The sequence below is a fragment of the Mustelus asterias genome, chromosome 11, assembly GCF_964213995.1.
Source record: "Mustelus asterias chromosome 11, sMusAst1.hap1.1, whole genome shotgun sequence".
Classification (NCBI taxonomy): Eukaryota; Metazoa; Chordata; class Chondrichthyes; order Carcharhiniformes; family Triakidae; genus Mustelus; species Mustelus asterias.
Window position 1 is genome coordinate 71,528,789 of NC_135811.1, and position 27,656 is coordinate 71,556,444.

Consider the following 27,656-nt stretch of genomic DNA (forward strand, 5'->3'; position numbering starts at 1 on the left):
TATAAACTAACTTACCTCTAGGGAGCAGTCAGAGGGTAGAGCAGTACCTCAGAGAGAGAGAGAGAGTATATAAACTAACTTACCTCTAGGGAGCAGTCAGAGGGTAGAGCAGTACCACAGAGAGAGAGAGAGAGAGTATATAAACTAACTTACCTCGGGGATCCACGGCCTCACCTCCAGGGAGCAGTCAGAGGGCGGAGCAGCAGCACAGAGTGAGTATAAAACTAACTTACCTTGGGAATCCGTGACCTATCCTTGACCTTGTCTAACAGGTATAAGATACTTGCTCCCTGTGTGGATGAGGAAGAGGACTGTAGGGAGGATGAACTCGCCGACCACTGCATCATGGTACAGGAGGCCATTCGGGGGGGGGGGTGCAAAAAGACAAGTGATAGTTGTAGAGGACTATAATTGGGGGATTGATAACATCCTTTGTAAGCAGAATCGTGAGTCCTGCATGATAGGTTGCCTACACGGTGCCAGAATGAGGGACATCTCTGAACGGCAAAGCAGCAGGTTAGCATGTGGGGAGGTTTCAGCTACATGGAAAATTTTTAAAAGTTAAAAGGGAGAAGAACTCGAGATGTTAGAATTCAAAAAGGTATAAAAACTAGCATAAGGATACTTTACCTAAATGCTCGTAGCATTCAAAACAAGGTAAATGAGTTGACGGCACAAATCATCGCAAATGAGTACGATTTAGTGGCCATTACAGAGACAGGGTGGTCACAACTGGGAGTTAAATATCCTGGGGTATCAGACTATTCAGAAGGACAGACAGGAAGATAAGGAGGTGGTGTAGCTCTGATATTTAAGGATGACATCAGGGCAGTAGAGAGATGATATAGGTTTTATGGAGAAAAGCGTTGAATCCATTTGGGTGGAAATTAGAAATAGTAAAGAGAAAAAGTCACTGATAGGTGTATAGACTACAATAAACAAGGAGGAAATAACTGATGTAAAAATGGTATGGCAATTATTATGGGGGATTTTAATCTACATGACTGACTTGGTTTGACCAATCGACAAGGAAGCCATGAGGAGGAGTTCATAGAATGTATCTGCGATAGCTTCCTTGAACAATTTGTAATGGAACCCATGAGGGAACAAGCTATCCTAGATCTGGTCCTGTGTAATGAGACAGGAATAATAGGGCGGCACGGGAGCACAGTGGGTAGCACTGCTGCTTCACAGCTCCAGGGACCTGGATTCAATTCCCGACGTGGGTCACTGTCTGTGTGGAGTTTGCACATTCTCCTCGTGTCTGCGTGGGTTTCCTCCGGGTACTCCGGTTTCCTCCCACAGTCCAAAGATGTGCGGGTTAGGTTGATTGGCCATGCTAAAAAATTGCCCTGGGATGCATAGGTTAGAGGGATTAGTGGGTAAAATATGTAAGGATATGGGGATAGGGCCTGGGTGGGATTGTGGTCGGTGCAGACTCGATGGGCCGAATGGCCTCTTTCTGTGCTGTAGGGTTTCTAAGATTAATAATCACACAGTTAGAGATCCTCTCGGAAGGAGCGATCACAGTATGGTTGAATTTAAAATACAGATGGAGTGAGAGAAGGTAAACTCCAATACCGGTGACTTGTGCTTAAACAAAGGAAACTACAATGGGATGAGGGAGGAGTTGGCAAAGGTAAACTGGGAGCAAAAACTTTATGGTGGGACAATTGAGGTACAGTGGAGGACTTCCAAAGCGATTTTTCCACAGTGCTCAGCAAAAGTATATACCAATGATAAAGAAGGACTGTAAGAAAAAAGATAAATCAGCCATCTAAGGAGATAAAGGAGGGTATCAAATTGAAAGAAAATGCATACAAAGTGGCAAAGATTAGTGACAAGAGGATTGGGAAATCTTTAAAGGTCAACAGATGGCAAATGTTTCTACAAATATAAAAAGAGTGGCTACGGTAAACATTGGTCCTTTAAAGGACAAGAAGTGGGATTTAATATGGGAAATGAGGAATTGGCCGAGGCATTGAACAGGTATTTTGTGGCGGTCTTCACAGTGGAAGACACAAATAACATGCCAAAAATTGACGACAAGATGGCCATGGCAGGTGAGGACCTAGAAACTATCATTATCGCTACAGAAGCAACGTTAGGTAAACTAATGGGGCTAAAGGTAGACAAGTCTCCTGGTCCTGATGAAATGCATCCCAGGGTACTGAAAGAGGTGGCGAGGGAAAATAGCAAATACACTCGTGGTAATTTATCAAAATTCATTGGACTCAGGTGGTTCCAGCAGATTGGAAAAAGCAAACGTGACGCCACTGTTTTAAAAAAAAGGAGGTAGACAAGGAAGAAATAGCAACCCAACTGGATAGAAATTGTCCCATTGGGAAAACGCAGCATGGGTTCATGAAAGGCAGGTCAAGTTCAACTAATTCAGTGGAATTCTTTGAGGACATTACGAGTGCAGTGGACAATGGGGAAGCGGTGGATGTGGTGTATCTGGATTTCCAGAATGCATTCGACAAGGTGCCGCACAAACAGCTGCTGCATAAGATAATGGTGCATGGCATTACAGGTAATGTATTAGCATGGATAGAGGATTGGTTAACTAACATGAAGCAAAGAGTGGGGATAAGTGAGTGTTTTTCTGGTTGGCGATCAGTGATTAGTGGTGTGCCTCAGGGATCATTGCTGGGTCCGTAATTGTTCACAATTTACATAGATGATTTGGAGTTAGGGACCAAGTGTAGTGTGTCAAAGTTCACAGATGACACTGAGGTGAGCAGTAGAGCAAAGTGTGCAGAGGGCACTGTATAGCCTTCTGCAGACGTTCATAGCTTGAGTGGGCAAGAGTCTGGCAGTTGTAGTACAATGTTGGTAAATGTGAGGTCATACATTTTGGTAGGAACAACAGCAAAATGGATTATTTAAATGGTAAAAAATTGCAGCATGCTGCTGTGCAGAGGGACCTTGGTGTCCTTGTGCATGAATCACAAGGAGTTGGTTTGCAGGTGCAGCAGGTAATTAAGGCGGCAAATGGAATTTTGTCCTTCATTGCTAGAGGGATGGAGTTTAAAAACGGCGAGGTTATGTTGCAGCTGTATAAGGTGCTGGTGAGGCCACACCTGGAGTACTGTGTACAGTTTTGGTCTCCTTACTTGAGAAAGGATATACTGGCACTGGAGGGGGTGCAGAGGAGATTCAATAGGTTGATTCCGGAGTTGAGAGGGTTGGCTTATGAGGAGACTGAGTAAACTGGGGCTATACTCATTGGAATTCAGAAGAATTAATTTAGAATCTTAAAGAAACATATAAAATTATGAAGGGAATAGATAAGCTAGATGCTTATCTATTTCCTTCATAAGAGGTTGTTTCCACTGGTGGGTGAAACCAAATTAGGGGGCATAAACTCAAAATAAGGGGGAGCAGATTTAGGACTGAGTTGGAGGAACTTCTTCACCCAAAGGTTTGTGAATCTGTGGAATTCCCTGCCCAGTGAAGCAGTTGAGGCTACCTCATTGAGTGCTTTTAAGACAAAGATAAATAGATTTTTGATTAGTAAAGGAATTAAGGGTGAGCAGGTGGATAAGTGGAGCTGAGTCCACAAAAAAAATCAGCCACGATCTTACTGAATGGCAGAGCAGGCTCGAGGAGCCAAATGGCCTTCTCCTGCTCGTAGTTCTTATGTTCTCTTGAAAAGAAAATACTGTAAAAATTCTACCAAACTAGGAAATTCATTCCAGGAATTTCAATCTCAGTTCTTGTTGACATGGGCCCACAGTACAAAAAAATTCTGCAGTAACCTTAATCAGATCCACAGGTCTAGTGTGATAAACAGGAAATATCACACGCACAAAACAGAGGTGGCCTTCTGCAGTTTGAGCAGTGCTACTGAATGGAGGGAACTTTACTCTGCATTGGCCAAAGTACCTCCGCTGCTTGGTGCAAAAACAGAAACAGTTCTACTCCCAGCACTGACCCTGATCAACACAAAATCCTCAAAATAGTTTAGAGAAAAAAAGCACGTTCCATATATTCAGAACACTTCACTTGCTGCTGGTGAGAGTCACACGGTTATATCTATTCCACCCAAGGCGAATGGGTAATACTGCCTCAGTATCTGACTGTCTGATCTATATCTCTGGGAAATAAACCCTGTGGCTCTAGGGCGACCACTTTCACTCTGGACTGGAACAAACTAAGGGTATGGTTCTTACCTGCAGTGCAGATGTGACAGGATGAGTGCGGAGCCCAAGCAATGCCATTCACACATGCTCGGTGATTGTTTAGTCGGGCCACGGGAGTGCAGGGCACGCGAACATCTAGGATAACCACCTGCAAAGCAGAGGCACATTGTTTAGGCTGGAGGAAGAGAGTAATGAAGCAACAGCAAGCTAACAATGAAGGGCTATGAAACAGGATTAACGCCTCACTGAATTCAACCCCACCCACCTCCTACTTACTTACCATGATAATATAATTAACCTGACTGGGTTTTAACAAGGTAACAGAGGGGATCGAGTTAAGATACATGTGGACTTCCTAAAAGTGCTTGGTTAAGTGCCACATTTCCCTCACTTTTGCTGTAAAGTCCAAAGGCAGCACGGATACAAAATTATCTGAGTGACGGGAAACATGGTAGTGATAAATTGCTATTTCTCAGATGTGAAAGTAGTGTGCAGTGGAGTTTCCCAGGACCACTGCTTCTCCATAGAATCCCTACAGTACAGTCGGCCCATCGAGTCTGCACCAACTCTCCGACCGAGCATCTTATCCAGGCCCACCCTATCCTTCTAACCTATGCATTTACCATGGCCAATCCACCTAACCTGCACATCTTTGAACTGTGGGTGGAAACTGGAGCACCGGAGGAAATACGAGGAGAACATGCAAATTCCACCCAAGGCCAGAATCGAATCCGAGTCCCTGGCACTGTGATGCAGCAATGCTGACCACTGTGCTGCCCCTCTCGATCTATATTAATGATCTAGACTTGGGTACAAAGGGAACTATTTTAAAATTTTCTCATGATACAAATCTTATAGGTGCGGCAAACAGAAAGGATGAAGTAATCAAACACAATGGGAGCTAGATAGGACATAGATAGTAATGAGCAGACAAGTGGCAGATAGAATTTAATACAAAGTAGTATGAGGTGATGCATTTTGAAGGAAGAGGTCTGCCCAAAGATGTCTTGATCCTGTGCTCTCCAATCCTGTGTAAAAGCCTCCCATTTTCAATTTCAATGAGCAATATGACTAGGGAAAAGGATACATGAGGTGGTTTTGTGTTTACATTAGCCACACGAGAGAAAGTTAACACAAGTCTTCTTCTTGAAGGATGCTCTCCCTGTTAGCAGCCGCTGTCTCTCAAGATTTTAGCTCTTCTGCCATCACCACTGAAAATTTGCTGGCTTTGTTGTTGACCATAGTTCATAGCCCTGAGCACGAGACTCTTACTTCACCCAGGGTGATTCATAAAAGAACAGGGACAGCTACCCAACAGAGTGTTAAATGACTGCGGTATCTTGAGAAAAATTTAGACTTAATGGCACAGTTCGAAAGACTATGCAGAGGGATGTGGGTGTCCAAATGCCTTTGAAACCTTTGAAGGTGACAGAACATATGGAGAGAGTGGTTAACAGTATATGGGACCTTGGACTTCATAAATAGATGCAGAGTCCAATTCTGGTCACCACACGAGGAAGAATGGGAGTCTGCCAACATGCAGAGATTTACCAGAATGGGAGATTTTAGCTACAGGAGAATTAGATTGGAGAAGCTGGGTTGTTCTCCTTCGAGTAAGAGAGATTGAGGGGAGGTTTGATAGAGGTGTACAAGGTTGCAGAAGGTAAACCAAAAGTGCTCCCATTAGCTGGTCATACATGGTCTAATGGATCACACATTTAAGGTTTTAGACAAGAGTATGATGTAAGGAAGAACTTTTTGAAGTGAAGATGATCAACAATTTCAATAAAATAAAATAGATGAGCACGAGGGAAATAAGCTGTTGCTTTCAGGAATAAGGGTGGGAGCACAGGACTGACTGGATTCCTCTAGAGAGTGGGCCAAATGGTCACCTTGCTACAATGCTTTTATGACTCGATAAGAATGATGGGGCACTCACACCTTCAGAGGCAATGATCGGCGCACCATTTTCATTCATTTTCCTACCTCTTGCTGAAATGTGTCAGGGAATGCACTGGCTGCTATTGATGCCATTTGCCCTGGGATCCATTATTCTATTCTTGCCATAAATGGATTCAAGTTCACCGTACGCTGCTGTTGAACTGTATAGATCTTCACAACAGAGTGGGAAAGTATCAGTTGTTTGTGTACAGAATGGCACGTTTGTGATTATTGCAAGCACATCCACAATTCCCAGACAATTAAGCATGCCTAATTATTCTACTAATTTGGTGCAACAGAAACTGGGTCACATGGTGGAATAATATTTGCAATGCCACTTGGCTGCAGCCTGGATAAAAGATTGGCGTGAACAGAAATCTATCTGATTGAGTTTTATTGAGCCCAAAGTGCAATCAGAGCACATTTGCCCAAAGTGCATCTCCACTGACCACTCAAATGTCTGAGCATATGCCAACAGGACTATTTGATTACAGTGTAACTATCCGGAGACTGAGGGACTTAAATAGAAACAAGATTGCTTTGACAGTGAGCTAATACAAAAGGAAATGGCCTTTATACAAAGTGCCACCTTGTCTGTACTTGAAAAATATGCAGCCACTCAACCCACTTCTTCACTATTCAAACGTTCACCCACCTACATGACAGTCCCATGTGCAAGCTATCTCTGCTCACCTCCATGCCATCCATTGCCATGGTAGCCAGGTAATTGGGATCTTGCTTATTCCAGCACAAGCGGAGTAAGGGATGATGTTGAGGATCTTCGTAGATGATGGTGCTGTGCTCCAGGTGTCGAAGATCAAACATGCGCACTGAGCCATCTGCACCTACAGAGGCGAACATGTCTCTGCCACCTCCTGCCCTGCTGAATGCAATATCGTACACCTGTAGATGAGAGAGAACAGTTAGTTCAAACAATTTGACTGCTTTACAATCAGCAGTTTCAGGAGATAAAAAAGATTAGCGTGAGGGACAGCATCTTAGTCATTAAGCAGTTTCGCTGTTTGAGTAACCAGCCCCCTCACTAACGTCCAGAGGAGCACAGCCAGAGCTAACTGTATAGCGTCATTGGTGTCTCAGCTGCACACAATGGGAGTAAGCGTGGAAGTGCTTATTGGTCGGGGATTTGCTAGTTAGGGGGGCTGACAGGCATTTCTGCAGCCGTGGACATGGCTCCAGCGTGGTATGTTGTTTCCCTGCTGCCAGGATCAAGGATATCATTGAGTGGCTGCAGGACATTCTCATGGGATAGGGTGACCAGCCAGAGACTGTGATCCACACCGGTACCAATGACGTAGGTAGAAAGGAGGATGGGATCCTGCAAGCAGATTTGAGTTAGAAAAAGATTTAAAAGCAGGACTTCAAAAGGCAGGAATCTCAGGATTACTCTGTGCCACGGGGTGGTAAGCACAGAAATAGGAAGATAGAGCAACTGAACGTATGGCTGACGAGATGGTGTACAAGGGTTGGCTTTAGATTTGAGGCGGCACGGGGGCACCTTTTGTGGGAGGTGGGAACTGTACAAGGTGAACGGATTACACATTAACAGGACCAGGTACAATATCCTTGCTGGGAGATTTGCTTATGCTGTTGGGGAGAGGATAAACTAGCTTGGCAGGGGATGGAAACCAGAGTGGGAATTCAGAAAGGTAGAAAAGTAGCAAGCAAAGTTGGAAAACAGCAGAATCAAAGCCAGCATCAAATAGGATCAAAATACAGAAAAGGCAAAAATTAAAGGTATTCTACCTGAACACACAGCATTCGCAACAAAGTATGTGAATTGACAGCACAAACAGAAATTAACATATGATCTAACTGATATTAGAGACTTGACGGCTGGGACCTGAATGTTCAAGGACAGTTAGGCAAAAAGGAAAAGGAGATGAGGTAGCGCAGTTAATAAAGAATGAGCTCATTACATTAGTGAGAGGGGATCTTAGGTCAGAAGATCAAGATGTAGAAACAGTTTGGGTGGAGCTAGGAAACAGTAAGAGGCAGCAATCGTTGATGGGGCCACCAATGATAGGCCAAACAGTGGCAGTGATGCAGGGTATGGAAATCAGAGGTGCCCGTAAAAGGGCAATACAGTAACCAATCTACATACAGACTGGATATAAAAATTAGCATTAATGCTGTGGAGGAAGAATTCCTGGCATATATACATGGTTTTCTGGAAGCTTGTTGAGGAACTAACTGTAAATTGGGTTATTTCAGATCTAATACAGTGCAAGGAGAGAGGGCTAATTAACAATCTTGTTGTAAAGGAACCTTTAGGGAACAGCGACCATATTATGCTGGAATTTCACATCAAGTTTGAAAGCGTAGTTCAATCCGAAACTAGGGTCTGAAATCTAAACGAAGGAAACTACAACGGTATAAGGAACAAGTTGGCTGTGACAGACTGGGAAAGTACATTAAAAAGTTATGATGGTAGACAGACAATGGTTTGCATTTAAAGAATGAATACATGGTTTACAACAAATATACTTTAAGGCAGAATTCTATAGATTCTGGAACAGTTTCTGCAGATTGGAAGGTGGCAAATGGAACCCCACTATTTAAGAAAGGAGGGAGAGAGAAAACGAGGAATTACAGACCTGTCAGCCCGACATTGGTCACAGGAAAATTGCTGGATACTATAAAGGGTGTGATAGCTGAACACTTAAATGGTGGGATCGGGCAGTCAACATGGATTTACAATAGGGAAATTACATTTGACAATTCTGCTGGGAGTTTTGTTTTGTGGATGTAATTAACAGACTAGGTAAAGGGGATGTGCAACAGGTGAAGCTAGCCGTTTCACTCTGCTACTATACAGTAGCAAGACAAAACATATTCTCCACTAACATGTTGCCATCAAGCCAAAAAGACTACCACACAAATGAGTAATGTGGCATATGAATTTCAGTGCCAGTGGGATGCCAGGTATGTAGATTGTACATCTAATGATTGGTGGATCATATATCCATTCCTTTGACTGTTCACAAGTCCTGAGCATACTCAACCAGCCGATGCTTGCAAAGCAACACCTCCACCATGATCATCCTCAACGCAGGTGCTCCGCAAGGCTGTATCCTCAGCCCCTTACTATACTCCTTATACACCTTTGACTGTGGAACCAAATTCCCCTCCAACTCGAATTTCAAGTTTGCTGATGACACCACTGCTGTGGGTCAGGTCTCAAACAATGACGAGACACAGTACAGGAAACAGATGGAGAATCTGGTGAACTGGTGGAACGACAATAATCTCTCCCCCAATGTCAACAAAACTAAGGAGATAGTCATCAACTTCAGGAAGCGAAGTGGAGAGCATGCCCCTGTCTACATTAATAGGGACGAAGTAGAAATGGTTGAGAGCTTCAAGCTTTTAGGTATCCAGATCACTAACAACCTGTCCTAGTCCCCTCCATGCAGACACTATAGTTAAGAAAGCCCACCGACACCTCTACTAAACTCTCTCCAACATCTACAGATGCACCATGGAAAGCATTCTTTCTGGTTGTATCACAACTTAGTATGGCTCCTTCTCTGTCCAATACTGCAAGAAACTACAAAGGGTTGTGAATGAAGCCCAATCCATCACGCAAACCAGCCTCCCATCCATTGGCACCGTCTATACTGTGACTCGGAAAAGCAGCCAGCATAATTAAGGCCCCCCACGCACTCTCTTCCACCTTCTTTCGTCGGGAAAAAGATTTAAAAATCTGAGATCACGTACCAACCGACTCAAGAACAGCTTCTTCCCTGCTGCTGTCAGACTTTTGAATGGACCTACCTCGCATTAAGTTGATCTTTCTCTATACCTTAGCTATGACTGTAACACTACATTCTGCACTCTTTCCTTTCCTTCTCTATGAACGGTATGCTTTGTATAGTGCGCACGAAACAATACTTTTCAATGTATACTAATACGTGACAATAATAAATCAAATCAAAAACTCAGAACAAACTCTGACAACACTTGCTAAACAATGCTGAATGTGTTAAGAATTACAATAACAACTGGAGATTGTCACTTACAAGTGCGAGAGGCCACATATATTCACACACAGTCCTTTGCAAACAAAAATAACAAGCACACGCAATTTGCCTTTTTCCAACTAAACTAAAGCTTGCAGGACAACCATTCCCTCACATATTCCCATAGCAATGCCTTCATCAAAGTCAACCTGCCTGATATGAATTTAAACAAAAGCTTGGCAGTTAACTACTCCCTGGCAAATTCTCCATGTCAACACGGCGACCGGAGTACATTTGCAAACTATTACCCTCTTTTCATGCAGTACAATTTGTTGTTCCCTTTGAGATTTGACATTCTTGCACTCATCAGGACAGGTTCACAAGATGAAAAGCTTCGACAGCATGTCTTTTTTCAGCAATACTCAAGGACGTGGTGTATTTAGATTTTCAGAAAACTTTTGACAAGGTCCCACAGAAGAAGCAAGCAAACAGTTAGAGTGCTTGGGACTGGGGGTAATATACTGGCATAGATTGAGAATTGACTAATTGACAGAAAACAGAGTAGGAATAAACAAGACAGATTGTGATCAGCGGGGTACCGTAAGGATCAGTGCTTGGGCCCCAGCTATCACAATCTATATCAACGATTTGGATGTGGAATCCAAATATAATATTTTTAAGTTTGCAAATGACAAAACTAGGTAGGAATATCAATGGTAAGGAGGTTTCAAGGGAATTGGACAGGGCAAGAACATGGCAGATGGAATAGATTGTGAAAAAATGTGAAAGGCAAAACATTGGAGAGATTAGGAAATGGTGATGTTCAAACCCACCTGGGTGTCCTTGTTCATGAGCCACTGAAAGATAACATGTAGGTGCAGCAAACAATTAGGCTAACCATTGGGTGGCATGGTGGTTAGCACTGCTGCCTCACACCACCAGGGGCCCGAATTCGATTCCTGGCTTGGCTCAGTGTGTGTGGAGTTTGCACATTCTCCGTGTCTGCGTGAGTTTCCTCTCTCACTCCAAAGATGTGCAGATTAGGTTAATTGGCCATGCTAAATTGCCCCTTAGTGTTAGGGGGATGTCAGGGAGATTAGTAGGGTAAATATGTGGGGTTACAGGGATAAGGCCTGGTTGTCGGTGCAAGTTCGATGGACCAAATGGCCTCCTTCTGCACTGTAGGGATTCTATGATTATTATTTTTATTCACTCACAGGATATAGGCATCATTGGCTGAGCCGGCATTTATTGCCCATCCCTAATTGCCCTTGAACTGAGGCCGTTCCAGAGTCAATGGCTCTGGAGTCACATTAGGCCAACAGGTAGGGATAGCAAACAAATTCCTTCCCTAAAAGACATGAATGAATTAGATGGGTCTTTATAACAATTGACAAAGGTTTCATAGTTATCAGACTTTCAATTCCAGATTATTATTGAACACAAATTTGCATTTGAACCGGTGTCACCAGAGTGTTATCCTGGGTCTCTGGATTACAAGTTCAGTGACACCATCTCCCCATAATTATGTTGGCCTTGACTGCAAGGGGAAGTGTCTGGACTAGGGGGCACAGTCTCAGAACACCACTGAGGCATTTTTGTGCATGTGCATCCAGCACCTAAGCAAGGACAGAATCAAGCTCAACTATGAGGTCCAACACAAAATAGCCCAATCACATTCTTAATACATCCTAAAATAATGGTCTTTTTTTAATAATGTGGAGATGCCGGCGTTGGACTGGGGTGAACACAGTAAGAGTTTTAACAACACCAGGTTAAAGTCCAACACGTTTATTTGGTAGCAAATTTTTTTTAATACAACAGACTAGAGGCTGACCAGATTGCAAGGACGTTATAACAATCTAAAGTAGTGAATTCTGACCAGCTTAAAAGCACCCAGAATACTGTCACTTTACCTCTTCCCTGGGCATTAAAGTTTGAGCTGAGATAAAGGCAAAAGACTACGGATGCTGCTCTGACGAAGGGTCACCCAGACTCGAAACGTTGGCTCTATTCTCTCCCCACAGATGCTGTCACGCCTGTTGAGGTTTTCCAGCACTTTGTTTTTGTTTGAGTTGAGATTTGCTCAGGCTTCCTTTTCTGACAGCTACCGTTATTGTTATTTGCTCAGTAACACTTGCAAGCCTTTTTCAAACTTGCATTTCAACAGAAATCCCCAGGCACCGTGATGCTTCCCAGCAAAACATGTTTTTGAAAATGATGAACTGAGGGAGGACCTTTTCAGGTCAGTGTTTTCAATCTTGCTTGGGTCACACAACTTCCCCAAAAGGGTCATTCTGAATTAGGAAGGTTTTCCAGTCAACCATTCTCTCTTCCCCCCCCTCCCCCCTCCAACCTTTCCCAACTCAGCTAAGATTGCAAACAGTGACCTGTCAGCTGTGCAAAAATGTACACTTGCCTTTCACCTCTCGGATCTGGGTTAAAATACAGTCTGCACTGCATGTGTTACTACTGAAGGGTGCAACATGCATCAAGTCCGAAACATTCCAAATTTAATTCTTAATATGACCAGAATGCAGAACTGCCCTTTACTTCAGCAATTGATTAACAATCCCATCAGAGGAGCAGGGCGTCTGGTGCGAATAGAGACTGCTTCAGCAGTACAAAATCCAGCATTTAAACCACAATTTCAAATCACATCAAGTAGGAGGCATTCAGCCCCCGACCCTCTGCCATTCGATAAGATCATGGTTGGTCTGATTTATGGTCTCTATTTTCCTGCCCATCCCCCATGTCCTTTGACTCCCTTATTCGTCAAGAATCAATTTTAAACTTGCATTAAAAACAAAGCTCTGAAGAATTATACAGACTCGGAACGTTAACTTTCTCTCTCAACAGATGCTGCCAGACCTACTTGTTTCTGATTTCCAGCATCCACAGCATTTTGCTTTTGTTTAAGAATTTAGTTAACTCAGCTGTAAAAAATGACCCAGCTTTCACTGCTCACTGGGGAAGCGCATTCCACAGACTAACTTGGAGAGAAAATAAATTCACATCATCTCCATCAATGGGAGACCTCTTATTTCTAAGCTGTGTCCCCTTGTTCTAGTCTCTCCCACAAGGGAAACATTCTTTCAGTCTCCATCATGTCAAGCTCTCTCAGAATCTTGTATGTTTTGATCATCCTTCTAAACTCCAATGAATGCAGGCCCAATCAGACCTTTCCTTATAAAATAACTTCATCCTAGGAATCAGTCAAGTGAAGCTTCTCTGCACTGCTTCTATTACAATTATATCCTTTTTTACGCAAGGTGACCAAAAGTGTGTGGGATCTCACCAACATCCTGTACAACTGTACCAGAATTTCCTTACTTTTATATTCCAGTCCCATTGCAATAAATTACAACATTCCATTTGTCTTCCTAATCACTTGCTGCACCTGCAACTTGAGAACACCCAGGTCCCTCTGTCGAGTCCTGCAATCTCTCTCCATTTAATGTACTGCTTTTCTATTCTTTCTTTTCAAGGGCATTTAGGGATGGGCAATAAATGTGGCCTAGCCAGCAACATCCACATCCTTTGGAAGATTAAGAGTGGACAAGTTCACATTTTTCAACATCCGCCACCAATTTTTGCCCACTAATTTAACCTATCTCTTTGTAGATCCCTTTTGTTCTCCTCAGAACTTACTGTGCTATCTTTGTGTCATCAGTAAATTTTGTCCCATATATTCAGTTCCTTTATCCAAGTCATTGATATAGATAGTAAATAGTTAAAGCTGCAGCATGAACCTATGGCATTCCACTAGTTAAAGCTTGCTAACCTGAAAATTACCCATTTATCCCTACACTCAGCTTCTCGTTGTCCAACCGATCATCAATGCTAATGATGTGGCACCTTATCTAACACCCTTTGGAAATCCAAGTACACCACATCTACAGGTTCTCCTTTATCTATGTTGTTCATTACTTCCTCATGTTGACTCTTCCAGATTGCATTAAGATTTTTTAAGTGTCCTGCTATAACTTGTTTGATAATAGATCCTAGTATTTGGCCTCAACTACTTAGTGGTAGCGAATTCCATCGGTTGACCACTCTCTGGGTGAAGAAATTTCTCATCTCGGTCCTAAACTATATCCTCAGTCTGTGACCCGTGATTCTGGACACTCCCACCATCAGGAATAGCCTTCTTGGGTCTACCTTGTTTAGTCCTGTTAGAATTTTAGGTTTCTATGAGATCCTTCCTCATTCTTCTGAAGTCCAGCGAATACAATCCTAACCGACTCAATCTCTCCACATATCAGTCCTGCTATCCCAGGAATCAGTCTGGTAAACCTTCTCTGCTCTCCCTCTAGAGCAAGAAAATTCCTCGGATAAAGAGACCAAAACTGCACACAATATTCCAGGTGTGGCCTCACCAAGGCCCTGTATAATTGCAGCACGATATCCCTGCTCCTGTCCATTTGCCTTTTTCACTGCCTGCTGCACCTGCATGTCGACCTTCAGTGACTGGTATTCGAAGACACCCAGGTCTTGTCACCCCACCTAATTTAGAACCATTCATGTTAAGCTAACTGGCCTGTAGCTTCCTGCTTTGTCTCCCCACTTTCCTGAATAGAGGAGTAACATTCGCTATTTTCCAATTTGATGGGACCTTTCCAGAATCCAGGGATTTTTGGAAAAATACAACCAAAACATCCACTATCTCTGCAGCCACTTTTTTAAAAAAAACATTAGGATGAAGTCCATCCAGTCCTGGGGACTTGGCAGCTTTTAGTTTCAATCGCTTTCTCAGTGCCCTTTCCCTGGCAATGGTAATTGTTTTAATTTTTCCCTGCCTTTCATCTCTTGATTTACACAATTCTAGGATGTCATTTGTATTCTCTACAGTGATAGGAGCAAAATCTGTGCTCAACAATTACGGCATTTCCCATTATTAATTTGACATTAAACTCTCTGGAGGTCACACACACACACACACCTCAATTCTCTTTCTCTTCTCAAATACTTGTGTACTCTCTTAGTATCCGTTGTTATCTTTCAGCTAACTTTCTTCATACTCTAATTTCTCCATCCTCATTATTTTCTTAGTAATTCTTCGTTGGTTTTTAAATTCTATCCATCTTCTTACCTACCACTAATCTTGTGTTTGTCAATCTGATACTTAGTTAGGCACAGATGGTGCATCCTTTCTTTCTCATTAGAACATATCTTGCCAAGTACTATGAAATATCTTTTTCAACGTCTGCCACTGCATCACTACTGACCTACCCCTCAACCTTTTATGCCACTTCATTGTAGCCAGCTGTGTCTTCCATATTCTTGTAATGGATCTTTGGAAGAGAGGAGCTGAAATCTCTCAGCAGAAAGACAGTTTTAAAGAAGTTTTGTGACTCACTGATGTTAGAGATAAAATTCTGAGTTAGTTGGCTCTGCCTTTGTGGTATGCCTGACCACGGTTTATCTACTAATTTGCGGTAACCTCATGCTAATCCTGGATATTAGAGTAAAAGATAGATGGTGTTGAGTGTTTGCTTTGCTGACTTTGTAGAATAAAATGTATTCTGTTTAAAACTGTGGGATCATGTGGCTTTATTCGCTTAGCAAGTAACTGGAATTTCAAATTTTGTCTACTTCAACAAAAGAAAGGATGCACCATCTGTGCCTAACTAAGTATCAGATTGACAAACACAAGATTAGTGGTAGGTAAGAAGATGGATAGAATTTAAAAACCAAAGTATTGATTATTATTTAAATGGGTGTCAATTGAGAGAGATGGATACTCAGCGAGACCTTGGTGTCCTTGTGCATCAGTCGCTGAAAGCAAGCACAGCAGGCAGTAAAGAAAGCAAATAGCATGTTGGCCTTCACAACGAGAGGATAAGAGTATAGGAATAGAGGTGTTTTACTGCAATTGCATAGTGTGTTGGTGAGGCCACACCGAAGGATTGTGTACAGTTTTGGTGCCCTTAGAGGAAGGATGTCCTTACTATAGAGGGAGTACCAGGCTGATTTCTGGGATGGCAGGTCTGTCTTATGAGGAGAGACTAAATCGGTTTGGATTATATTCAAAGTAAAAAAATTGTAAAGTTTATTAGTCACAAATAAGGTTTATATTAACACTGCAATGAAGTTAGTGTGAAATTTCCCTAGTCACCACACTCCGGCGCCTGTTTGGGTCAATGCACCTGACCAGCACATCTTTCAGACTGTGGGAGGAAACCGGGGCACCCGGAGAAAACCCACACAGACACGGGAGAACGTGCAAACTCCACACAAAGTGACCCACGCCGGGAATTGAACCTGGGTCCCTGGCGCTGTGATTTGATTTATTATTGTCACATGTATTAACATACATAGAAACCTACAGCACAAAACAGGCCCTTCGGCCCCACAAGTTGTGCCGAACATATCCCTACCTTTTAGGCCTACCTATAACCCTCCATACTATTAAGTCCCATGTACTCATCCAGGAGTCTCTTAAAAGACCCTATTGAGTTTGCCTCCACCACCACTGACGGCAGCCGATTCCACTCACCCACCACCCTCTGTGTGAAAAACTTCCCCCTAACATTTCCCCTGTACCTACCCCCCCCAGCACCTTAAACCTGTGTCCTCTCGTAGCAGCCATTTCCACCCTGGGAAAAAGCCTCAGAGCCCACCCGATCTATGCCTCTCAACATCTTATATACCTCTATTAAGTCTCCTCTCATCCTACGTCTCTCCAAGGAGAAAAGACCGAGCTCCCTCAGCCTATCCTCATAAGGCATGCCACTCAATCCAGGCAACATCCTTGTAAATCTCCTCTGCACCCTTTCAATCTTTTCCACATCCTTCCTATAATGAGGCGACCAGAACTGAGCACAGTACCAGAACTGAGCACAGTGATAAGTAGTGCTACTGAGGCAGCAGTGCGAACCACTGTGCCACCGTAGCAACTTATACACGTCTAACAGGCGTACATAGGGTGGATTCAGAAAGAATGTTCCCAACAGCTTGACACACACGCGCGCACACAGCTTTAATAAATTCATCAAATATAAACCCAGGCTGTGCCTGGTGGAATTATGATTTTCTAATGGATTTTAGCATTTTCCCAGTGACAGATATTAGGAAAACTGGCCTATCGTCTCCTCTCTCCTTCCTGTCTTGAATGGAGGTGTTATATTTGTGATTTTCTGCTGGGATGTTTCCAGAATCTCGGGACATTCCTAGAGATTACAACCAATGCACCCACTATCTCTGCAGTCACTTATTTTTAAGACGATCAGGTCCAATAGGCTTGTCAACTTTTAGCTTTCCCAGTACTTTTGCTCTTACAATCAGTCTCACAGTACAGTACAGAAGAGGCCTTCAGCCTATCAAGTCTGCGCTGACAAAACTACACTAAATCTACACTAATCCCACTTGTTAGCACTTGGCCCACAGCTGTGAATGTTATGACATTCTTACAATCATGGTTGTTTTAAGTTCCTCCCTCCTTTTTGCCTCTTGATTTTCTATCCTTTGATTATGATAATTACAGCATCCTTTAACTAACCGAGCAGTAATCTAGAATCAGAACAGAGACCCCATACTGCTCCGCTGTGTGTTGCCTTCACCCAGTGAGTTACTGGGGATCTTCGTATCCTGCATTAAATCACTATGGAACAGTAAGACCTCATTACCTCTTTATCATGAGCAATGAGCTGTGTTTTGACGTGACCAGAGACCAGATTGACGCGGCCTAGTACCTGTCCCGTCTCCAGACCCCAGATGGTACAAGTTGTGTCTATGCTGGAAGTACCTGCAGGGGAAAGAACAGTAGTTATAAATCTGACCATTTTAGGAGCAGGAAATGACTGTTAACTCCAAACAGGTGCAGCCCCCTCCACCCCGCAACCTTTTTTGAGAGATCCCTCAATCCTTTCCCATTACAACAACCCATTTGTGTTGCTTATTTCAACACTTATCATCAATAATTCCAAAACTCTATTACTCTTTTGGAAAAAGAGCCCATGACATTCCCTTTTTACTCATCAACTTCCTGGTTTTTCCATTTGCTCCCTATGGGATTTGCATTCAGTTTGTCAATTATTTGCCTGGATCAATTTTGGTCAATTCCCTTTATAGCCTTTGTCAGTGGCAGACACACACAGCTGGGAAGAGAAGTTTTCTGTTAAAAAGTCAAAGGGTGCATGAGCTTGCCAGGACTAAAGGGCCTAATGAAGATAGAAAAGTTCAAATACAAAGGTGGCAGTGAGATTGCGTCAGAGAACTTCCCCATATATCTATAGCTTTGATAAATCTAATTGTGCTGGAAAATTACACATGCCACAAAAACTGCTTTGCAACATTAGTGAGCTGCTTGGCAAAATAAATGGCTTTGATTTACAGTAGCTTACTGCCTCAGGCTCCTTCTAACTCTGTTACAGTTCTTCAGTTATTTCTTAAATCGTTTCTATATTAAAATGTAACCCCAAAGGTTCAGTGTACAACTGAGTGATACACTATAGGACATCAAAAGTTTTATTCTTAGCCTGTGCTAAGTTAACCTGAGGTGACAGTAGGGGCCATAACTGACCTCAGCTACTCTGGTCTGATGTTGGGAGTAAGGGGAGCAATCAGCCTGGTTCTCAAGTCCCAATTGTTATCCAGTGACCCCAAATGGATAAGATGATGTAAATACTGAGAACAGGATCATTCTCTGGAATGCACATATGGTACAACAACCAACCAATGCTCAACGATTGAGACTCTAACATCGATTTAGCTGAGAGTTCGAGCATCTTCAGAAGGAAGAATGAAAATTGGAGAACAAAAACATCTGTATTTACGACATCGTAAACACTTATCTGTGTCCTACCTGACTAGTTCTCCCCACCCTTACTCCAGCTGCACACTAACAAGTGGCTTAAAGTTATATGAATAGGCCTCAAATGAAATAGTGTGCTTTCTCACATTGGAGGTTCTGGCTTGTGAAGAATTTTCCACCACAGCACAACATTTTTAAACAGCAGCAATCAGATAAGAAACACTGCAGCAATGTTTGAAAGAGACAAGACTCCAAATTTAAATATATCCCCTTGGAAGTTCAGAGGTTGCATTACAGCCATCCTCAATTTTCTGCTCATTTTCTCTAGAAAGTTCCTACCGTTCTGGACATTCTTCATACTGCAGCCTAAACAGACAAGAGGCGGTAATGACTCAATGGGTGAATGAACCGACCGACGTAGAGGCCAGTAGCAAAGGATCCCAATTACATCTAAAAGCCGAAACGGCGGTGCCACTGTAAACAGCTACGTCACAGTGCGTGCCACATCAGCTGTAATCAGCCATGGTGCTGCAATTGGCCTCAGTGGGCAAGGGACATGAATTAAAAAGGAAATCAGAGCTGACATTCCTGCATGTTAGCAATAATCAACTGGGAAGTGCACTTGGTTACACTGAGGGTGGGCAGGATGGTGGTCTACTGCCCTTTCCTCACCATGCCAGGTGATGGAGGCTGTTGACACCTGTGGAGTCAATCCCAATATCACCTTAAGAGAAAACAACATAAACAAGGCAAAAAGGAGAGAGAGATGTCAAAAGAAAATATATACATTTAGATTTTGGGTCTGATGACTCAAGGCCATGCTATCTGTACTGTGATACATATGGCATCAGAACTGTATGGGCAGGCTTGACTGACCATTTGGTCTTTTCCTGTCTGACATTTTTGCCTGTATGATCACAGAGTGAAAGATTGTTTGAATAAGATGTGATGACAAATAAAATGACAAAAATAAGCTTTAATAGTTCTTGAGTGTTTCACTTGGCAGCTTTGAGCCAACTATATATCTTGTATGTCTGAGAAATTTCCTTTGCTCTGCGATAACGGTAAGAAAGGCAAGTCCATATGACAGGCTGCAATGCATTTTTCATTACTGTTACATCAAGAGCACTCCATGTTGAACATACCCCAAGGTATCTGTCAATTGAATGAAACATACGGCTAACTTGTCATGTTACTGTCTCCATGAAGTCACTGTTAAATAGTAGATTAAATTGTGATAGGAAGGACATCTGGATTATATGCCGGAAGTATGTGGCCACTTGCGGTTCAATTAGTTGAATAATGGAATGTTAGCCTTTATCACAAGAGGATTTGAGTAGTGGAGTCTTGCTTCAATTGTATAGAAATTTGGTTCGACTACATCTGGAGTACTGTGCGCAGTTTTGGTCCCCTTACCTCAGAATGGATCTATTGCTATAGCGGGAACGCAGCAAAACTTCACCAGACTTGTTCTGGGGATGGCAGGACTGTCTTATGAAGAGAGATTGGGGAAAGTGAGCCTGTATGTTCTAGAGTTTCAAAGAATGAGAGATGATCTCATTGAAACCTACAAAATACTTGAAGGAAAAGACAGAGTAGATGCAGGTTAGATGTTTCCCTTGGTTGGCGAGTCTCGAACCAGGGGCCACAATTTCAAAATAAGGGGGATGCCACTTAAGACAGAAGAGGAGAAATTTATTCACAGGAGGGTTGTGAATCTTTGTAATTCTCCCCGGGGGCTCTGGAAGTTCAGTCACTGAGTAGGTTTAAAGCAGAGATTGACAGATTTCTGATTAACAGTAACGTAAAGGGTTATGGGGATAGTGTGGATAAAAGGCATTGGAGTGTCTGATCAGCTATGATCATATTGAATGGCAGAGCAAGTTCGATGGGCTGAATGGTCTATTCCTGTTTCTATATTTCTTAAACAAAGCTTCATTATAAATCTTAGTTCAGAACTGGAATTCTCGTTACAGGGCGGGACACGTTATTTTGCTACTCAATGTAACAAAGCTTGATGGGTGATACCAACTTCAAAGAAATTGCTTGATCTTCAACGGGAAGAAAATTCTTTAAACCCTACAATCTTCAATGTGCTCACTAGTTTCAACCCTATGATTCATATAGGAGATATAAAATCTTTCTAGGAGTTTGCCATAAACAGCGAGATGGATCAGGGACATTTAAGTCAGCAGCAGGAGCTTGTGTGCAAACTGAGGATTATGCTTTATAGTTTCCACATTTTGCCTTTTATTTGTGAATTGCCTGAACCTGCAAATCCTTTTCATATTTTCTGTCTGCTCAGATGCAGAGGAAGTTGGAAAATAGCCTGCAAGGAATGTGCAACCATTTCAGGGAGGACAATATTAGTCACGAGTAGGCCTACATTAACACTGCAATGAAGTTACTGTGAAAATCCCTGAGTCGTCACAATCCGGCGCCTGTTCGGGTGCATGGAGGGAGAATTTAGCATAGCCAATGCACCTAACCAGTACATCTTTTGGACTGGGAGGAAACTGGAGCACGTGGAGGAAACCCACGCAGCCACAGGGAGAATGTGCAAACTCTATACCGACAGTGACCCAAGCTGGGAATCAAACCCGAGTCCCTGGCGCTGTGAGGCAGCAGTGCTAACCACTGTGCCACCAAATCAAAATGATTCATGGTTCTGTGACAGACTAGCAGTTACCACAAAACACGGCTTCAGCAGCAGACAAACTTATAATAAGTGCATTTAAGGAGGATAGCAAATCCGGCAACAGTAAATACATTGGCCTAAAACCAGCAGGTTAAATAGTGAGGTAGGCTCAAGGAATAAATTGTGCAATGCCAACAGCTTGACAAGTAGTAGTCAGTATAGATTTACACAGGAAAGAACTTGCCTCTAAACTTCAAACTTCCAGAACATTTCAACTAAAGTAGACAGAGATTATTTGGCTTAGAAAACCTAAGGAATTTCCACATGAAATATTTCAAGTTAACCAAAAAAAAACAGGGATTTCATTGAAAGCATGGAACTGAGTAAGGAACAAGATTTGAAGCAGGAAACAGAACAAGCATTGTAGCGTGAGGCAGTGGGGAGATAGTGAGGGAAGTATCACAGGGTTCTATGCCAGAACCTTGATTCTGCTCTATGCAAATAACTCTTATCAAGAACAGTCAAATCTGCCAACACAATTTGGGAGATCAGGACTAGCAAAGGATACAATCAGGCCGGTCACAATACTGGGCAGACAAAAACACATGGACGTCAATACAAACAACAGCAAAATAATGCACATTACGCAATTACTGTCACACATTTGACTCCAAAGAATAAAGCGGGCTAACACAGGGAGAATTAGAAAAAGATCCAGGTGTCATGGGGGACTTGGTACTTCCAATATCAAGATAATGTTAGAACACCAGCTATGATTCAGTTGACAGCATTCTTGCCTGAGAGTAACAATGGTTGACTCCATTCCAGAGATTAAGTACAAAAATGAAAGCTGACACTTCACTGCAGTGCTGAGGTGCTGTCTTTTGGATGAGACATTAAATTGAAGTCCTTTCTAACAGCTTTGGGTGGATGTAAAAGATATCATGGCACTATTTGGAAGAGAAGGGAGTTATCCACGGTATCCTGGCCAATATTTGGCCCTCAATCAACATCCTAAAAGTCAGCTTCTCTGGTCATTGTCACATTGCCTTTTGTGGGAGCTTACTGTGCACGAAATGGCTGCCACATTTTCTACATTACAACAGGACCCATTTCAAAAAGTACTTTGACTGTAATGTGCTTTGAGACATTGAGTTGGATGTGATAACTATATAAAGTGCAAGTCTCTTTTTTATATAAAGCAATTAGCCTCTACAGCTAGAACAATAGAACACTGCAGAGATTACAAAACACTTTTGAGACTTCACATGAAGTAGTATGTTCAAACCTGGGTCCAATTTAAAAGACAATAGTGCACAGGATAATATAGTACGTTTAAAAAACCCCATAAAAATAAAGAGGAAAAAAAATCAAATTCTTTACTCTAAATAAAGGTGTTCATAGACAGAGTTCAGTAAGTATCTAAAATATTACCTGGATGCGAAGAGGTCTCTCAATCTGGATAGAAATAGTGGATATATCACTGGGGGATATTGGGGCTGGGCGCTCTCATTTATGACTGAATTAAAAATTGAGAACATTGAAATTTGCTGATACCAAACTGCTAACATGACAAATTGTGTTTAAAACTATGAACGGTTACAGGATGATGTGGAGTTGCCGGCGTTGGACTGGGGTAGACACAGCATTCCAACCATTATCTTGTAATTGAGTGCCTATCTGCCCTGTTTGTGAACCCAACTCTTCACTCATCTGATGAAGGGGCAACACTCCAAAAGCTCGTGCTACCAAATAAACCTGTTGGACTTTAACCTGGTGTTGAGAGACAGTAGCAAAGGAGGTTAGAGGATGATAGACATAGGCTAGCAGATAGCTTAACAGAGTACAGACCAATGCAAAACAGAACAGAAATACAGTTCTCAACATAAAATGTCCATGGTTAAATTGGACAATGGCTTAGATCAGTTAAAACACCAAATATCATTCATTTGTACTGAAGTCAAAGCAAAGTTAAAGCATGTGACACATTTAGGCATTTTGGAGAGGAACAGCTGCGTTTACTCATTTTGCACCTTATTATGGTCTAATACTGTTTCTATTTTTTGTAGTCCCTTCTGACGCTCCTTAAATTGTGTGGTGTTTTAGTTTACATTAAGCACCCACTGCAGTAACATATTCAACAGCCCTGTTCAAAAGAACACTGCACTGACACTACCCACTTAAATTCAAATACAAGTGCAAAATACGAGAAATCCAAAAGAAGAACAGGAAATGCTGAAAATACTTAGCGGGTCTGGCAGCATCTGGGGGACAAAAATAGAGTTAACGTTTCGGGCTGACAGTTCTGACAAAGGTCATCACCTGGAGACGGTAACTGTTTTTCACTCCACAGATGTTGCCAGAGCTGCTGATTATTTCCAGCTTCTATACCCCTTTAAACATTTCAACAAGTATAACTAAAATTGTGTAATGCCCACTACATTTATGCATCTTAAATGGTAATGCTTTAATTGAAAGAGAAGCAGAGGGCTCACGCCTGCAGTTACATAGGCCATCAACAGTGCCATAGATGCCAGTATGTTGGCCAACTTTTGAAGCCTCAGATGATTCTACCAAATAAAAAAGGGATTTGATTTATATGATGAGTACAGAAGTGAACCACCAGCATAGATGCAAGTGGTTGCCATGCTTTGTCACCCGTCACGCAAGGTCTGCTCAGTGAGAGTGTATCCCAGAGGTCTTATTGATCATTTCTACCCAATTACAGAGGACCATCCATTTGTGGGGTGTAAATTTAAGCTGACTCCAAATGAGAGAATAGCATGTCATAGGTGAAAAGGAGTCTCGATTCCTGGACCAAAAAAAGGGCTTGTCCTGTATGTCGGACCAATTTCTATGCTGCAATCTATGATAGATATAGGCTCGAAAAAGAATATAAAGGAATAAATGGATCTAGAAGCATGGAATACAAAGGTAAGGAAGTAACACTGAACTCGCAGAAGAGCATTTAGTTAGACCAAAGTTTGAGCAGCTAGTTTGGAACACTCCACTAACAAGAGGGATACAAAAGCAACAGAAAAGGTTCAGCTTAGATCGACTGAAACTTTGCCAGGGACGAGGGGTTATACCAGTAAAGAGTGATGTCAAGGTACTTTCGCTGCTCAGGATCAATCTGAAGAGTCATGCAGTGAAGGAAGAATTACTGTCGCCATCGGTCGCCAAGATGGTAGACACAAACTTCCAATTATTAAAGGGGAAGTTAAATTTCATTCAAAGTAATGGAATGCAAATATCGCTATCAAATTTGTTGAAGCAGCAAAGAGAGAACACCGAAGTGAATGCAGAAGATGAGATCAGCCTATGTGGTTCATATGCAGAAGAATGTCAGTTGTAATAGTCTTTAGATAAGGTAAGCTCAGGCATTTACTCCAATTCAGGTGAATCGAAAAAAGGATTTGAATAGAAATTAGGAAGAACCCCATTACTCATTAATAAATGTTAATCTAGTTACATCAGGTTTGTGGGAGACAAACTTGTTAAAAAATGTTTCAAATGCAGTTGGATCGTCAGGCCAGGAAAGTTCAGATGATGGAGGCGAATGGCCATCTCTTGCCCTTGGCTGTTTTTTTTTAAGATGATGCTGCAGCACAAGCACATACCTTTAGCATATAGCACACAACTCCTCCCTCATCCCCATACATGGCCTCAACCATTCTGAATGATTACAGTCAGGAGTAATGGAACATAACATGCTAAACCACTTCCCACTCAACAGACTCTGCACTTACTATAACTTCACATAGTAAGTCCAATCCAAAGGAATGCCCTTGACCTTCCTTCAGAAATATGGAAAACGTGGAATTTCAGAACATTCCCATTTACTTTTCTAATTTTTTCCTACCTCCTCGCCGGAGGTAAAAAAGAGGTGGGGGAGTAGCAGTATTAGTTAGAGAGCATATTACAGCGGTGTAGAGGGAGGACAATTCAGAGGGGTCGTGTAACGAGTCACTGTGGGTGGAGCTCAGAAACAGGAAGGGCGCAGTCACTATGTTGGGGGTATACGACAGGCCCCCCAACAGCCCAAGGGAAGTGGAAGAACGGATATGTCAGGAGATAATGGATAGGTGCAGGAAAAATAGGGTTGTTGTAGTGGGAGACTTCAATTTCCCTGGTATAGACTGGAAATCCCGTAGGGCTGGGAGTCTGAATGGGGAGGCATTTGTAAAATGTATACAGGACGGTTCTTTGGAACAATATGTAGATAGCCCGACTAGAGAGCGGGCTATACTGGACCTGGTACTGGGGAATGAGTCCGGTCAGGTCTTCAAAGTTTTGGTAGGGGAACATGTGGCAAATAGTGACCACAATTCTGTTAGCTTTAGGATAGTGATGGAAAAGGATGAGTGGTGTCCCAAGGGTAAAGTGTTGGATTGGGGGAAGGCTAACTTTAATGGGATTAGGCAGAAATTGGCAGCTGTTGATTGGGAGAGGCTGTTTGAGGGTAAATCCACATCTGGCATGTGGGAGTCTTTTAAGGAACAGTTGTTAGGGCTGCAGGATAGGCATGTACATGTAAAAAAGGATAGGAAGGGTAGGATTCAAGAACCGTGGATAACCAGGGAAATTGAGGGATTGATCAAAAAGAAAAGAGTGGCGTACGTTAGGTCCAGGCAGCTAAAAACGGAGGGAGCTCTGGAGGAATACAAAGAAAGTAGGAAAGAACTCAAACGAGGAATTAGAAGGGCAAAAAGGGGTCACGAAATGTCCTTGACAGACAGGATTAAGGAGAATCCCAAGGCATTTTATTCATACGTTAGGAACAAAAGGGTTGTCAGGGAAAAAATCGGACCTCTCGGGGACAAAAGTGGGGAATTATGCCTCGAGCCCAAAGAAGTAGGGGAGATCCTAAATGAATACTTTGCGTCGGTATTCACAAAGGAGAGGGATGTGTTGACTGGGTGTGTCTCGGAGGGAAGTGTTGACCCGTTAGAGAAAATCTCCATTACAAGGGAGGAAGTGTTAGGTTTTTTAGGGAATATAAAGACTGACAAATCCCCAGGGCCTGATGGAATCTATCCAAGGCTGCTCAGGGAGATGAGAGATGAAATCGCTGGGCCTCTGACGCAAATCTTTGTCTCGTCACTGGACACAGGTGAGGTCCCAGAGGACTGGAGGATAGCTAATGTGGTCCCGTTATTTAAGAAGGGTAGGAAGGATAACCCGGGAAATTATAGGCCGGTGAGCTTGACGTCCGTGGTCGGGAAGTTGTTGGAGAGGATTCTTAGAGATAGGAAGTATGCGCATTTAGAAAGGAATAAACTCATTAACGATAGTCAGCATTGTTTTGTGAGAGGGAGGTCATGCCTCACTAACCTGGTGGAGTTTTTTGAAGAAGTGACTAGAATGGTTGACGAGGGAAGGGCCGTGGATGTCGTCTATATGGACTTTAGTAAAGCGTTTGACGAAGTCCCTCATGGTAGGTTGGTGCAAAAGGTTGGATCTCATGGGATAAAGGGGGAGGTGGCTAGATGGGTGGAGAACTGGCTTGGTCACAGAAGACAGAGGGTGGTAGTGGAAGGGTCTTTTTCCGGCTGCATGCCTGTGACTAGTGGTGTTCCGCAGGGCTCTGTATTGGGACCTCTGCTGTTCATGATTTATATAAACGATCTGGAAGGCGGTGTAACTGGGGTGATCAGTAAGTTTGCGGACAACACGAAAATGGCTGGACTTGCAGATAGTGAGGAACATTGTCAGAGGCTACAGAAGGATATAGATAGGCTGGAAATTTGGGCAAAGAAATGGCAGATGGAGTTCAATCCAGATAAATGCGAAGTGATGCATTTTGGTAGAACTAACGTAGGGGGGAGCTATACGATAAATGGCAGAACCATAAAGGGTGTAGATATGCAGAGGGACCTGGGTGTGCAAGTCCACAGATCCTTGAAGGTGACGGCACAGGTGGAGAAGGTAGTGAAGAAGGCATATGGCATGCTTGCCTTTGTAGGACGGGGCATAGAGTATAAAAGTTGGGGTCTGATGTTGCAGTTGTATAGAACGTTGGTTCGGCCGCATTTGGAATAGTGCGCCCAGTTCTGGTCGCCACACTATCGGAAGGACGTGGAGGCTTTAGAGACAGTGCAGAGGAGGTTTACCAGGATGTTGCCTGGTATGGAAGGGCTTAGTTATGAGGAGAGATTGGGTAAACTGGGGTTGTTCTCACTGAAAAGACGGAGGAT

The 27,656-nt window shown here is 42.8% G+C and overlaps 1 protein-coding gene across 1 annotated transcript in view; it reads right to left on the reverse strand.

Moving 5' to 3' along the window:
• The window catches only part of dcaf7 (ddb1 and cul4 associated factor 7), a 44,997-nt gene that overhangs the window by 10,224 nt on the left and 7,117 nt on the right, over positions 1-27,656 (reverse strand). The window contains exons 3-5 of the mRNA XM_078223726.1: positions 17,695-17,813; positions 6,780-6,989; positions 4,176-4,293 (exon numbers count right to left, since the gene is read on the reverse strand). Coding sequence (XP_078079852.1) covers positions 4,176-4,293; positions 6,780-6,989; positions 17,695-17,813 — 447 coding nt within the window. The remainder of the gene's footprint in view (positions 1-4,175; positions 4,294-6,779; positions 6,990-17,694; positions 17,814-27,656) is intronic.